Source organism: Manis javanica, chromosome 8, assembly GCF_040802235.1.
Source record: "Manis javanica isolate MJ-LG chromosome 8, MJ_LKY, whole genome shotgun sequence".
Lineage (NCBI taxonomy): Eukaryota > Metazoa > Chordata > Mammalia > Pholidota > Manidae > Manis > Manis javanica.
In genome coordinates this window covers 40,130,368-40,146,239 of record NC_133163.1, presented here as the reverse complement: position 1 = coordinate 40,146,239, position 15,872 = coordinate 40,130,368, and the positions used below count along the sequence as shown (strand labels likewise).

General features: G+C 45.4%; 1 protein-coding gene across 11 annotated transcripts in view; it reads left to right on the top strand.

The window, feature by feature from the left end:
- Positions 1-15,872, top strand: part of LRRC9 (leucine rich repeat containing 9) — a 143,087-nt gene that overhangs the window by 82,886 nt on the left and 44,329 nt on the right. For all 11 annotated transcript variants that reach the window (XM_073242302.1, XM_073242309.1, XM_073242308.1 and 8 more), the window contains 3 exons: positions 503-628; positions 2,749-2,883; positions 3,884-4,061. In XM_073242302.1, coding sequence (XP_073098403.1) covers positions 503-628; positions 2,749-2,883; positions 3,884-4,061 — 439 coding nt within the window. The remainder of the gene's footprint in view (positions 1-502; positions 629-2,748; positions 2,884-3,883; positions 4,062-15,872) is intronic.

Below are 15,872 nucleotides of genomic sequence, written 5' to 3'. Positions count from 1 at the left end.
AATCACATATGGTGCTGACTAGATAATCGTTGATCTAGATAAACGGGAGGCCCTGCAGCTATTCTTCAGTGCTTTTCACCAGTCACTTTTCAACAGCTTATGGAATCCCCTTGCCCCCTTCAAAAGAGTAGACCCATCCATTTGCAAACAAAACAGCAGATTAATTCTGAAATATAGTTTAGTTTCAACTATTATTTTAAAAATTAATTCAAAAGTAATGACTCTATAGCATCTTACTACACTGATAGTGACTGCAATAAGGGGGTGAGTATGGGTGAATGTTGAAACCACAATGTTGTTCATGTGAAAGTTTCATAAGACTGTATATCAATGATACTTAAAAAAGTAAAAAATTAAGTAAAGCCTCTATGTTTAGATATATATTATAAAGTGGGAGCTGTATAATTTGGGGTTGTAGGGGAGGGAGGGAAGAGGCACTCCTTTCCTTGTTATAATGTAAGTAATGTTTTGTAAAAATTAACTTTTGGTTATTTTTCCCAAGCCAGCCACATTAAGGCTGAGTGTTATTGGCAGATTAAAGACTCTTACTCATTTAGATGGCCTCCTCATTTCTGAAGAAGAAGCAACAGCAGCTATGAAATTTATTGCTAGAACAAAGATTTCTCAGGTTGGATTTTACTCCTTAATATTTCCTTTGCTATTTAGAATATACAAGTATTATTTCCCATACTCTTTTTTGTTATTAAGATTTTATATTCTCTCATAACATGCTAATAAAAAAATCAATATAAAACCATCACATCACTTGTATTTTTTTCTGTTTAAATGTATCCCATTTAAATACCAACTGGTTATATGGATTCTCATCCCTTTATACTACCCCAAAAATACCTCGTGGGTAACTAACTGTTTTTTCTCTAGTCAATCTGAATTCAGCAGGGTCCTTTCTAGAGATGATGTGAAAATAAGCAACTTTCTGTGGATAAGATAAGCTTAGAGACCTTAAGAAAGCATTTAGTTAATTATTTACCTAGTATTAATATTATATATGTCTGGCTGAAAAAAACAAAACCTGTTAGCTTAGGGGAGACGAAATACCTACATTATCCAGATTAAGAATCTATACTTTGGCCAAATTTGCTTCAGCATCCTAAATATCTCCACTCTAGTTGTCTGGTTATTTACATTTTGTAAGGTATTTGAATATAATTCCTTAAATAATGTAATGTTTAATTTTGGATCTTTACAAAATGAAGAAAAGAAACTTCATATAATTAACTCCTGAAGAAGAGTTGGGGATTTTCCCTACCAGAAATCAAAACTTACCAAAATCCTCTAAGATCTTGTGGAATTGGCTCAAAGTTATACAGATAGGCCAATAGGACCGAATATAAAGACCAACATAAACCCACACATACATGGAAACTTGATAAATAATAGAGCTGCCTATGCAGATCAGAAAGGCTAGTCAATAAAAGGCACTGGGACAAGAGCATTAAGGACATCACTGTCAATGGCAAAACCCAAAATGTCTGAGGAATATATCAGAGATACATTATTATGACCTTGAATTAGGGAAGAATTTATTTCATAAGAAACAACATAAACAATAAAAGATTGAATTTGTCTGTTAAAATTAACACATCTGTTCCTCAAAGGTCATACCAGGAAATTTATAACACATCTAACTGACAAAAGATGTTCTTTATAGATCCAGAATATGTCTGGAAAAAGATATCAACCAATCAAACAAAAATTAACAAAAGATTTTTTAAAAGGCACCTCATTGGAGAGGAAGTCAGAACAGCCAGATAACTTAGGAAAAGATGCTCCACCACATTAGGATTCTAGAAAATGAACATTAAAAGTGCAGTGATCTACCAATTTACAGCCACCAACCTGCAAAAGTTTTAAAGCCTGACAATATCAAGTTTTAGCAAAAATTTGAAGTAAAGTTTACAACTGGTACGACCACTTTGGAAAACAATTTGGCATTATCCAGTAAAGCTATATACATACCCTACAACCTAGCAAGTTCTATATACTCTAAATAAACTCTTGAATGTGTACACTGAAGATCACGCACAAGAATAGTCATGGTAACAGTGTTTATAATAGCAAAAAACTGAAATCGGCCCCAGTGTTTATTGATGGAAGAATCGATAAGGAAATACTGTAGAGCAATGACATGAATCAACTACAGCTGCATTCTGCAGCACAGATGAATCTCACAAATATAATGAGCAAACCAAGTCATAGAAGAATACATATGTATTATCCAATTTTCATGAAGTTCAAATATGTGCAAGACTAAATGATGTGTTTCTTATGGACACAAACATAGGTCTATAAAGAAAGCATGTGAATGGTAGATACAGAATTTAAGATTGATTGCTTTGTAGGGTCTGGACTGATTCACTTGAGATGTGTGATGACTTCTGAGAGGAAGGAGAGGAAAAGGATTTGAACAGGTCACACATGGAGTTTCCAGGATAGTAGGAATATTCTAGCTCTTAGGCTGGTTTCATGGATGGATTATATGGGGTTTTGTATTACAGGAATCTTTTCACAGTTTTATAAATATTATTTTGTAATGGCTAAATATCTGCTAAAACAAAAAGGAATGAAATATGTAATTTAAAGTAGATATTGAAAACAGTTTTAAGGCAAATGTATTTTTTTAAAATTATTGATTGGGACACTCATCTAGGAAATAATACTTATAATTATATATAAAATGAATCTCTATATGCCATGTCCTTTATCATGTTTTTTTAATTTTATTAGTTATCTCTCTTACGGCATTCTAGTATAAAAGAGGAGAAGCCACGGATACTTAGTATATGGCCTTCTGCCAAAATTCTGACACAGACTTCAAAGTTAGGACCACATTCACAACTGAGCGGAAACTGGTACTTGAAGGTAAAGGCTAATTGTGTAAAAACTTTATTTCAATTGATATTTCATCAGCTTTGGTCTGTGTATCATGAGGAGGACACAGGTAAAAGGCAGAAAATTGCAAGAGCCAAATTAAAATTAAATAGGTGAAGTTGTGAGTAATGTCATGGGAACTAGGCATCAACAGTGGTCACCATAGAATTGGGAGATTTAGGATAAAGGTAGATTGTAAAACCAAAAGGTAGATTCTGATAATATTTCCAAATAAACAAGCAAGCAAAGTTCAGAGCCAGAGATCAAGCCAAATGTTTGGGTGCCAAGGTAAAAGGGATCAAGAATCCTGGCAAGGAAATAGAGGAACTGGTCAGAATTCAGCCAAGAATAAGGGGAAAGGTTATGGAGTACCAGCAGCTTCTCACTACATAAAGCACCCTTCTGCCTCTTACCAAAAATAGAAGCTAGGTTAAAAGAAGATGACTCTTAAAAATGGAAGATATTAGTGGCATTATTTTTATTACAGGATGTATACAGATATTTAGCTGTGCTGCAAGCCCAGTGACAGCCTTGGCTGACCGCACGGGGAGTTCTAGAATTAGAATGGCCCTTTATATTTGTCCTAAGTTGGACTGAGATGGCCAGGCCTTTATATCCCTCCATCCTTGGATGTGAGCCAACCTGGGAAGGAGTGTGACCTTGGCAAGGCAGCTCTCTGCAGCTGAGGCTGTCCCTGCGGGGGCTGGCAGCTGACTGCTTTCTGCAGACAGCACTCCCAGCAGCTGGGGTGAGCCCTTCACTGCAGTGGAAATCTGACTGACAGCACAATGTCCAAAATGTCGTATAAGTCCCTGTTAGAGTTAGTCTTCTGAAATTTTACTCTTTTGTAAACTAAGAGCTTCATAATATCTTTAGTTTCTGAAGGAATTCCTTTGATATTACCACATTTGGATCATTTCATTAGCCTTTTTATAACATTGAATTTATTGATGAGATTCAAAAGTAACATAAAATGTGAATTATTCTACAGATAACTGCCTTGAATTTAGATGGGCAGCATCTCTTTGAAATCACAAACTTAGAGAAATTGGAAAATTTGAAATGGGCATCATTCAGCAACAATAATCTCACTAAAATGGAAGGCTTAGAATCCTGTGTGAACTTGGAAGAGCTCACATTAGATGGAAATTGCATCACAAAGATAGAAGGTAAGGTATCTGAGAATTCCAAAATCTTAAAATATGAATGTCTAACAATAGCAAAAAAATGTATCCATAACACTAGGACAGAATTTCTAAAGAGAAAGTTCTCTTGGGCAGTTCCAAGAGGGTTTGGAGCAGAGCATTCTGAACACCTATTAGTGGGTGGAACCTGTGACAGCTGCCGTATGTAATGAGTCTAGCCCAAATGTTGGGAAGAAATTCAGTTCAGAGATGCAGGGAAGTCAGAGTGAAAGGTAGGGAAGGAATTCCTTAAGGAGAGAATAGCTGGGGATGGCAGCTGCCTTGAAGGCAGCAGAGAGGAAGGAGGAAAGGGAAGCTCATTGAATTCCTGCTCAGCATAGGGCATGTCCCTTGCCAACTCCTAAAGCAAGGATCAACTAGCATCCAGTGTCCACTTGAATCTGCACTACAAAGGAACTAAGTCCCTACCACCCCAGGATTTGGGGGAACTGCAGAGCACTGGATGGAGTGAGATTACTTTCTGGAAACTTCCCAAAGGCAAAGAAAGGAGATTTTCAGGCAGGCTATTAAAGAATATGATCATATAGCTGTAGGCCTGTCCAGGTCACCCAGGTGACAGGAAATTGCAAGTCCAAATCAGAGCTCAGTAGCCCCTGCCTACTTATCTGGAGTAGAACAGAAGGAGTGACACACTTGAAGAAAGAGCAATCCCAGAGAGGAGGCACACTTAAGGGTTTAGGGGTTGGAGTTTTATAGGGCCTTTTGAGTAAGGGTCAGCATAAGGCATGACATATACAGGTGATTCATAATTCCTTTGAAGTTTTATCTCAAGAATAGGGTTATTTAGGTGACCTTTTTCATCCAGATCTCAGCATTCTTTATCCATAAAGGCTTATTTACACTTTGGAGGCCTATCTCCTGGACTTGGTACAAAGTTACTTAATTGACTAAGGGGCTGGAAGAAGAGGAAGAGCAGCATATAGATTAAATTAAAGAATAAAAACTGGGCTAAGTAGATTTTACAATGGCATAACCCTTGTCCCATTTCCCTGCTCTTTGGAACTTCAACTAATTAATTAACTCTGTGAGTCCTTTCTGGCTCTCTCGTTTCATCTGGTTAACTCTTTGAGTCCCTTTTAGTGGACTTTACGGGCTTTGCTCTCTCTCCATGCTGCTCATGTCTCTTTCTGCCTGACATGAAGACTTTCACCTCCTCTGCCTTCCCTCTCCTCTCCTCTGTGCCAGTGTTTGCCTTCTCTTACCAAACCTAGCACATTGCAAACTAGGCAATAGAGAGTTGTATAGAGTTGAACAAATGAATGAATCAATGAATGAGGTGTGCTTTGAAAAAAATTAAGTAACATAGTTTGTTTTTCAGATTAATGGAATTAAGGTTACATTTGGAAATTTGAAGACTAACAAAAATGAAAATTGTATTCACTAGAGGTTGAAAATCAAATGTACTATATGACCTTTTACGTGAATCCACATATAATTAAGCAGCTTTACGAATGTCTGGGTGTGCATACACACACAAACTTAGATACTTATCTGGATATAGAATATTTCTGGTATGCATTCTGGTAACAGGGTTGTCCTTGTCAAGGAGAGAAGAATTGGAAATCATGGCTGGAAAAGAGATTTATGTATACTTTATTCACTTTTGAATTGTCAGATTATTTTTGGTATGTGCAATTTTAGCATTGACTACCTTTAGTATTTTTAGTATTGTTAGGGTGCAGGCTTCTGAGGCTTCCCCAGAGAACAAACTACACAGGCATAGAGATGTAAATTCAAGCAAAGTCTTTATTCAGCCAACTAGTTGGGGTCTAAGTCAGCCCCGACGCAGCGGGTCTCAACAAGGACCCCGAGCACTCTGAGCTAAGGGTTTATATAGCAATTTCAAAGCACTTAACTCATAGCAATTTTCTATAACTATACATTATTCTTGCAAGACATATATCCTGGGGTTAAGCAAGGGCAGGGTAAGACTACTCTTCAATGGTTAGGGAGGTTCTGCACGATAAGCTTGGTATGTAAGATTTACTGACCAAGGTTAGCTGACCAAGGGTCACAGCTGCCCACCACCCGGTGCTCATGATTAACTTGTTTTTCAAGGCCTTACCCAGGCCCAGGGTTTGTTTTTTTTGTTTGTTTTTTTGTTTTTTTTTCCTCTGAGTCACACTCTCAGAAAATGGTTTCTAGGTTTCTAAGATGGCTATGCTTATGTTAATTTACTAATCTTACTAATGCTTAGATTCTACATTTCCCCACTTTCCTTTGACCATTCCAATCATGGAATGTTTGTTTCTTCCTGCTGTGTGAGTGAATGAGACTGCGGTCTCAGCATTAGCACCTGAACAGCACTCACTCTTTCCCTAACAAAGGCTATTAGCCGGTTTAAGATACAGAGACCTAAAGTGAGAAGCAGTATGAAAATAAGCAAGGGCCCTGCCAGGGTGGATATCAGGGTTGTAAACCATGGGGATTTAGTAAACTAGGATTCAAATAGCCCTTGGCAGGCCTCTCGCTCTCTCTTCCTTTGATCTGGTCTCTCTCTAAGTTTAGACATTGAATCTCTTACTATTCCGGAATGGTCTGCTGTTAAGGTTTAGCTAAGTTTTATTAGTTCTTTTTCCTGACTCTTAATGCTCTCTGCACTCCTTTACATTTCCCCCCTTTTCTTGATTAGACTGTGGAATCTTCCACAGCGGCATCTGGGTCCTGATACCTTTGACGAAGGACTAAGAGTTGGACAGTGTCAATTCTTTCCTGCACAAACTTAACAAGCCTGTTAATTATGCACGGGCCAATCGTAAACAGCAACAGCAGGATAACGAGCGGCCCCGCAACGGCCGAGAGAAGGGTAGCAAACCAAGGCTTGTATTTGAACTAAGACTCAAACCAGCCTTCGCTACTTTCATATTCTTTACGCCTCTTCTCTAAATCTTTTTTCAGTTTGGCCAAGGAATCTCTGACTGCACCTGTTTTGTCTACATAGAAACAGCACTCTTCTCTTAAGGCTGCGCATAACCCACCTTCCTTTAAGAACAAGAGGTCCAGGCCTCTTCGGTTCTGTAGGACCACCTCGGACAAGGAGGTGAGGGATTGCTCTAGGTCTGATATTGTCTGTCGGAGTTGTTCTAGGTCTCTGTCGATTGCCAGCCTCAGGGCTGTGAGCCCCTTTTCTCGAGTTACAAGGGCTGCAACCCCCGTGCTTGCCCCTGCCATTTCTAGGGTGAAGAGGGTTCCAATGGTCAGGGCGGTAACAACCTCCCTCTTGCTCCGGTGGGGGTTCAGCCTTTCTTCCCAATAAGAAAGGAGAGATTCATGAGAATGATACATTAGGCGAGGTAGAAGGGCCACCAGCACACAAAACTCACTGTTAGCATTGAACACAGAGGTGGATAGGGCCGGAGTGAGGCCTGTCTTTGAGCAGAGCCACCAGCCCGAGGAGGGTATAATCCACTTTCCCTGCTCCCACGTAGTGTTATTATAGGAGGAGCATAACTGGCTCTGGGTCGTCGGGACTGTGCCTACACATGTACCAACGACTGAGACTTGAGCGATTGTAAGTCCCCACGGTCTCCCGTCCCAGTAAGTGGGATGGGAGTTGTTGATAGTGTAGGAGCCATTTATTTCAATTGCCTCATAGAAGGGGGGTGAACTTGGGTAGCATAGCCAACAGGGATCGGTGAGGGAGGAAGTGGTGTGGTTAAGAGTCTCTACAACTGCCTGCACCATTTCTCACATGGGATTATCTAACCCGGAGGGGGTGTGCTGGGCCCATAACCCAGAGGTCGATGGACTCGGTCCTCCCGTGGGCTCTGGAGCAAGCGTTCTGGTTGGCATTTTCTCATCCTTTTTGCTCAGGCCTTTGTCCTGGATTGAAGGTTTCTGGGGATTTATAACTGAGTTGGGACTTACGGCAGCGGTGGGAGTTGACACGGTTAATTTAATGATGAGGGTCGAGCCAGCATGCCCCCCATATTTATAATACACTATTCCCCACGCTAGTCCATTTATCCAGCGCGATACCTCAGTGTTTTTGCCTGTCTCGGTGAATTGAACTCTTACCCAATCCTGGTCCGTCTTGTCACAAGCCTTGGTTTTGTAAAGGGTCATAGGCTGGTGACGAGGGATGCCTTTGTTGACATAAGTAAATTTGACAGAATCGATTTTTGTAACTGTCTATCTCTAATCCCCATCGTTCGAGGTTACACAGTCCCAGCTGGCACAAAAGAAGTCATGCCCCCCCCCCACAGTGCCTTCCTTTACCTGTTCCTGGGCAAGCATAAAACCCATGGGAGCGAGCCAAATTTGGAGGGATGGATCGGTAAACGGGGTTGATCTGTCGAAAGCAGAAATACAGGTCAGGCCACCAGGTTCCGATTGGCGCACTGTGTTGTGTGGAGTTGATGACTTCCCCATTGTCACTATCAATCAGCATCCAGGTCAGGTTCCTTGGTTGATGGGGGTTGGTGCCTCTGATCCCCACAGATGTGGCTCTCGTGAAGATCCATACTAAGGAGCTTATTAGCAGGATCTCTTTCATCTTCGGCTTAAGTGTAGTTTTAGGGGATTGGCAGGATGCTGCTGCACCTTCCACTTTTCCTTACAGGCCCCTGGGTCTTTATGAGGCAGGACTTTTCGAACGTGGGTGTGGTGTACCCAGGGAGCGATACCATCAACCTTGAGAGCAGTGGGGGTGGTAAACAATACAACATAAGGTCCTTTCCACCTGGGCTCGAGAGTCTTCACTTGATGTCTTTTGACCCATACTATATCCCCTGGGACTATGCCATGTTCCGGGCTCGGAATTTTCCCGCCCTCATAATATGCTCTGATCAGGGGCCAGATTTCTTGCTGCACTTTAGCAAGAACTTGCAACACATTCAGATAGTCAGGGGCCGGGTCCTCTGCATCGGGAAGCTGCACTCGTCGAGTTATAGGTGGAGGGGCCCCATACATTATCTCAAATGGAGTTAAACCATGTACATAGGGGGAGTTCCGAGCGCGGAAGATGGCTAAGGGAAGGAGAGTCACCTAGTCCCCACCAGTCTCCAATACCAATTTAGAAAGGGTCTCTTTCAAGGTCCGATTCATTCTCTCTACCTGCCCAGAGCTTTGTGGGTTATAAGCACAATGTAACTTCCAATCTACTCCCAAAGCTAGGGCTAGTCCTTGCAGGACTTTGCTAATGAAAGCCGGGCCGTTATCGGAACCTATTGCTTCAGGGACCCCATATCTGGGGATGATTTCTTCAATTAATCTTTTTGCTACTACCTGGCTAGTCTCATGCTTGGTTGGAAAGGCCTCCACCCACCCAGAAAAAGTATCTACCATAACTAGCAAATACCTGTATCCATACTTCCCTGGTTTTATTTCGGTGAAGTCTATTTCCCAATTCCTCCCTGGAGCCCTCCCCCTTTCCCGGGTACCTGCTGGGTGCAGCCCTCTTGGGGCTGGTCTTAGCATTGCACAGCTACTGCATTCTTTCATGATCTGGCGAGTCACTTCATTCTGGTGGGGAAACACCAACTGCGCAGACTGGAAAAGGCTGAGCAGTTTTTTTCCACCTAGATGGGTGGACTTATGCAGATTAGCAAGCAGGTACTGTCCTAATGCTTCTGGCAAGATCAATCTACCCTCCTGGTCCCTACCCCAATGTCCCTCTCCAAACACTTCCCCCGGGACTTGTTTCCTAATCCATTCAAGATCTTGAGGGGAATACTCAGGTTTGGGCGGCAGTGCGGGCAGTTCAGGTATGGGTATTTCGAGGGCCGCAAGCACAAGAGAGTCCGAGAGGGCTGCCCTTTTAGCTTCTGCATCTGCATGGCTGTTGCCGATGGCCTCGGGTGTCTTCTTTGATTGGTGGCCCGGTACATGTATAACTGCTACTGCTTTAGGTTTTTCGACAGCAGCTAATAGTCTTTGGACTTCTTGCAGATTCCTCAGTCCCTTCTCTTCCGCGGAACGGAATCCTCTTTCTCGGTAGATGGCACCATGGATATGGACAGTGCCAAAGGCGTATCTGTTATCTGTGTAAATGTTGGCCCGCTTTCTTTCTGCTCTTTCCAGGGCCTCAGCGAGAGCAATAAGTTCCGCCTTCTGTGCTGAGGTGCCAGGGGGCAGAGCTGTGCTCCAGACAACTTCCCCATCGTGGGTTACTACTGCTGCCCCTGCTCTCCTGACCCCCTCCTGCACAAAGCTGCTCCCATCCGTATACTAATTTAGCTCACAGTTCAGTAACGGTGTGTCTTTCAGGTCTGCTCGCACCTGGATAATTTCGGAAAGGATATCTCTACAGTCATGGATGGGGGTCGTCAGATCTGGGTCCGGCAGAAGGGTGGCAGGATTTAGGGTTACCGGGTCAGAGAAGGTGATTCGGGGAGAATCTAGTAGGAGCCCTTGATAGTGGGTGAGTCTTGCGTTTGTCATCCATTTGCCTGGAGGATGCTTGAGGATCCCCTCCACGGTATGTGGGGCTGTTATTCTCAGATTTTGGCCAAAAGTCAGCTTGTCTGCCTCTTTTACCAGTAGAGCGATGGCTGCTAGGATACGCAGACAAGGTGGCCACCCGGAGGCCACTGGGTCTAGCCGCTTGGACAAATAAGCCACAGGTCTCTTCCACGGGCCCAGCTGCTGAGCCAGAACTCCTTTAGCTACTCTCTTCTTTTCATCTACAAACAGGATAAAGGGTTTTTCTGGGTCTGGCAGAGATAGGGCGGGGGCCCGGAGGAGAGCTTCTTTTAGTCTGTCAAACGCTTCTTGTTGTTCCTGCATCCATTGCCAGCCCGGCCCTTCTTTGGTTGCTTCATATAGTGGTCGGGCTATTTCTGCGTACCCTGGAATCTAGAGCCTGCAAAACCCGGCTGAGCCAAGAAATTCTCTCACTCCCCGGGGTGAGGAAGGGATGGGGATAGCCAGGACAGTTTGCTTCATGGCCTGTGTTAGCCACCTGGCCCCATTAGATATTGTGTACCCCAAGTAGACTACTGACCTCTGACAGATGTGGGCTTTCTTGGCGCTGGCTCGATATCCCAGTTCACCTAGTTCAGCCAGCAAGTTCCCCGTGGCTTCTTCGCACTCTTCACGGGTTTCTGTGGCCAGCAACAGGTCATCTACATACTGCAACAACGTCACGTGGGGGTGGCTCTTGCGAAAGGGCTCCAAGTCCTGGCTTAGGGCTTCATTGAATAAGGTGGGAGAGTTCTTGAAGCCCTGAGGCAGTCTAGTCCAGGTAAGCTGCCCTTTTCTTCCTCCCCCTGGCTCTTGCCACTCAAAGGCAAACAAAGGCTGACTAACTTCAGAGAGTGGAATACTAAAGAAGGCATCTTTCAGGTCCAGAGTAGTATACCACACATGCGTGGGTGGCAGGTGGCTGAGTAAGGTGTAAGGGTTGGGCACTGTAGGATGGATGTCTTCTACCCTCTCATTGACTTTCCGCAAGTCTTGCACTGGCCTATAATCTTTACTGCCAGGCTTCCTCACTGGAAGCAGAGGCGTATTCCATGCAGATTGGCAGGTCTTAAGGATTCCTGTCTCTAACAGTCTATGGATATGGGGTGCTATCCCTTCCCTAGCCTCTTCTGGCATTGGATATTGCCGGACCCGGATGGGTAGAGCTGCGGCTTTGAGTTGAACAACAACCGGGGATAGGTGTTTAGCGAGACCAATTCCTCCGGTCTCAGCCCATGCGGAAGGGAACTTCTGTACCCAAGAGTCTATCTCTCCCTGGCCCCCCTTTTCTTGATCCGCCTGAAACAGACGATGTTCATCGGCCAGGGAAAGAGTTAACACATGCGCCGGTTGTAGGGGCTGCCCTTCTTTGTCCATGATTTTTATCCCTTCAGGTTCAAAATGAATGCGAGCCCCGACCTTGGTTAATAAGTCTCTGCCCAGCAACGGTGCGGGGCTTTCGGGTACGACCAGGAATGAGTGAGAGACCTGATGCCTTCCTAGGTCCACTTTTCTGTTAGTAGTCCAGGCACATTTCCTGGACCCTGTCGCTCCCTGGACTATACTTGTGCGTCCTGGGTTTAGGGGGCCGTGGGCCTGGTTGAGAACTGAATACTGTGCCCCAGTATCTACCATAAACCCAATGGGAGTCCCCTCCACGCACAGGGTTACCCAGGACTCGGGGAGGGGTGCCGAGCCCCGTCTCCGTCAATCCTCCTCTCCTAGGTGCAGGGTCTTAACAGGGTTCCCTCTCCCTTGTTCCCTCCTTTGGGGGCACTCCCTCTTCCAATGTCCATATTTCTTACACAGGGCGCACTGATCTTGTCCTAGTCGGGATTGACGGGGTCCTGTTCCTTGAGGTGGCCTAGGGCCTTCCTTCACTCCGGCCAGGAATATCCTGGCCATCTCTTCCCTCTGCTTCTTGTTCTCCCTTTTCTGAAATTCCCTGTCTTCCTTCCTATTTTTCTCCTGCATTACCCATTTCTCTTTCCTCAGCCTTTCTTCTCTATCTTCCGGAGTTTCTCTAGCATTGAAGACCTTCTCTGCCTGCTGCAGCAGCTCTCTAATAGAGATCTCCCCTAGGTCCTCCCGCTTGTGGAGTTTTCTCCGGATATCGGGGGCTGCCTGGTTGATGAATGAGAGGACTACAGCTGACCTATGTTCTTCTGCTTCCGGGTTTATGGGGGTGTACTGCCTGTAAGCGTCAAACAGCCTTTCCAGATACGCGGCTGGGCTTTCCATTTCCCCCTGAACAATAGTTTTTACCTTAGCCAAGTTAGTGGGCCGTCTGGCGGCCGCCCGGAGACCGGTCATCAGAGTCTGGCGGTAGACCCGGAGACGCTCCCTACCTTCTGCAGTTCCGAAGTCCCAATCTGGGCGCATAAGTGGGAACGCCTCGTCGATGATGGGCTGGAGGGTAGTGGGTCTTCCATTTTCTCCGAGGACATTTTTCCTGGCTTCATTGAGGATACGCTCTCGTTCTTCAGTTGTGAAGAGAGTGCGGAGTAATTGCTGGCAGTCGTCCCATGTGGGACGATGGGTAAACATAATGGACTCCACTAAACCTATAAGACACTTGGGGTCCTCTGAGAAGGGAGGATTCTGAGTCCTCCAATTATAAAGGTCACTAGATGAAAAGGGCCAATATTGATATTGCTGAGCAATGCCGGTACCGATGGCACGCACAGGCAGAACTGGCACTGCTCCTTCTGAGGTGGAGGAGGGAGCCTCCCCTTCTTGTTCCCTGGCCCCTCTAGACCTTAGCTGCATTCCTCCAGTTCTACCTGGCGCCCAGCGTGGGGCCAGGGCGGGGGAGTGTGAGGAAGCTCTTTCCGGCCTCCCGCCTCCCTCTGCTGAAGAATCTGGGGAAGCTGCAGCCGCCTGGTTCCCGCTGGGTTCCCTAGCCGCATTTTCTATCCCCCCGGCAGCTTCACCCCTCTCCTCTGCATACGGGGGTGGCTGCTCAATCGACGGGAGGGGGTAAAGAGGAGAACTGTCGGGGAGGACAGGCGGCGCACTTGGGCGCACAGGATTTCTGGCCCTGCGATCAGAGGGCTTTGATTTTTCCTGGGCAACTAGGACGGAGGTCTTTTGTGGGTCAGTATGAGGTTTCTCCACCAAAAAGGGCTCCAACCAGGAAGGGGGATTCTCGGCCAAATTTTCCCAGACAAGAATATAGGGAAGTTGGTCAGGGTGGCCCTCAGGACCTGGCCGGGAGATAATGGCTTTGATCTTGCCAATAAGGTCCAAAGAAAGAGACCCCTGGGCCGGCCAGCCTACTCCGAAGGAAGGCCACTCGATTGAGCAAAAGGTGTCGAGCTTACCCTTCTTGATGCCAAGGCTCATACTTAAGGCCTGTTCCTTGACCTTGGGGAAATGGGAGAGGATCAGACTCTTAGGAGTAGCCTGAGTCTGACCCATGGTGAGAAAGAAGAAGAAAAAGAATATGAGGGAGACAAAGGCGAAGGATGAAGATGCCACTTCAAACAAAATGACTGTTGTATGTGCTTATAAACGAGTGCCTGTCGTTGCACAGTTTTTCTTCTGCGGGGGACGCGAATTTATCTGGGATTCGCGGCTGTGACCCCCTTATCCTGTCACGGGAGTCTTCTAGCGGCGGGCGCCCTAATGGCTCTTAATTGCCCGACCCGTGCCCGCAGGAAATGATGTAGTGGCAGAAAGGAGGAACAGACAAACAAAATGACTGTTGTATGTGCTTGTGAACGAGTGCCTGTCGTTGCACAGTTTTTCTTCCGCGGGGGACGCGAATTTATCTGGGATTCGCGGCTGTGACCCCCTTATCCTGTCACGGGAGTCTTCTAGCGGCGGGCGCCCTAATGGCTCTTAATTGCCCGACCCGTGCCCGCGGGGAATGATATAGTGGCAGAAAGGAGGAACGGAGAGAGCAGGAGAACCTTAGAACAAGGAAACTTAAAATGAGAAGTGCAAAAAGAAATATAAACCAAAACCAAAACACAGTAAAACAATCAATGATAACACCAAACATACACACCACATCTGATTGCACTCATTCGGACCGGTCCTTCTCTCACTCTGGTGCGCACCACACTCACCACTTTCAGGGTCCTCAAAAACTCTCGTAATTCTCCCGAAGGGCGTTCACTCGGACTGCCGCAGGGTGACGAGCTCGATCTTTTCCTCCTCGGGTGCCAGTTTTCTGCCGATCGGATTTGCCTTCCTAAGGCCGAGTCACTCGGACCCTAGGGCCAGGATTGGTTACCTGGACTTTTACCCAGGGTCACTAACCTGGGGGCCGGGACTACCAGCCCGGACTTCCTCACTCGGGACCACTAACCCGAGACCATACACGGGATGGCGACTCCCGCTTTATAATGGATTTATGCAGACACGAGGGGGCGACCCTCGAATTACACTGCCCCGTCCGGACAATTAGACCTTGCCTCCAGCTGTCCTTTGTTTTCAGGGAAGCCGCTCGAATCCCGGACGAGCCCCCAAATGTTAGGGTGCAGGCTTCCGAGGCTTCCCCAGAGAACAAACTACACAGGCATAGAGATGTAAATTCAAGCAAAGTCTTTATTCAGCCAACTAGTTGGGGTCCAAGTCAGCCCCGACGCAGCGGGTCTCAACAAGGACCCCGAGCACTCTGAGCTAAGGGTTTATATAGCAATTTCAAAGCACTTAACTCATAGCAATTTTCTATAACTATACATTATTCTTGCAAGACATATATCCTGGGGTTAAGCAAGGGCAGGGTAAGACTACTCCTCAATGGTTAGGGAGGTTCTGCACGATAAGCTTGGTATGTAAGATTTACTGACCAAGGTTAGCTGACCAAGGGTCACAGCTGCCCACCACCCGGTGCTCATGATTAACTTGTTTTTCAAGGCCTTACCCAGGCCCAGGGTTTGTTTTTTTTTTTGTTTTTTTGTTTTTTTTTCCTCTGAGTCACACTCTCAGAAAATGGTTTCTAGGTTTCTAAGATGGCTATGCTTATGTTAATTTACTAATCTTACTAATGCTTAGATTCTACATTTCCCCACTTTCCTTTGACCATTCCAATCATGGAATGTTTGTTTCTTCCTGCTGTGTGAGTGAATGAGACTGCGGTCTCAGCATTAGCACCTGAACAGCACTCACTCTTTCCCTAACAAAGGCTATTAGCCGGTTTAAGATACAGAGACCTAAAGTGAGAAGCAGTATGAAAATAAGCAAGGGCCCTGCCAGGGTAGATATCAGGGTTGTAAACCATGGGGATTTAGTAAACTAGGATTCAAATAGCCCTTGGCAGGCCTCTCGCTCTCTCTTCCTTTGATCTGGTCTCTCTCTAAGTTTAGACATTGAATCTCTTACTATTCCGGAATGGTCTGCTGTTAAGGTTTAGCTAAGTTTTAT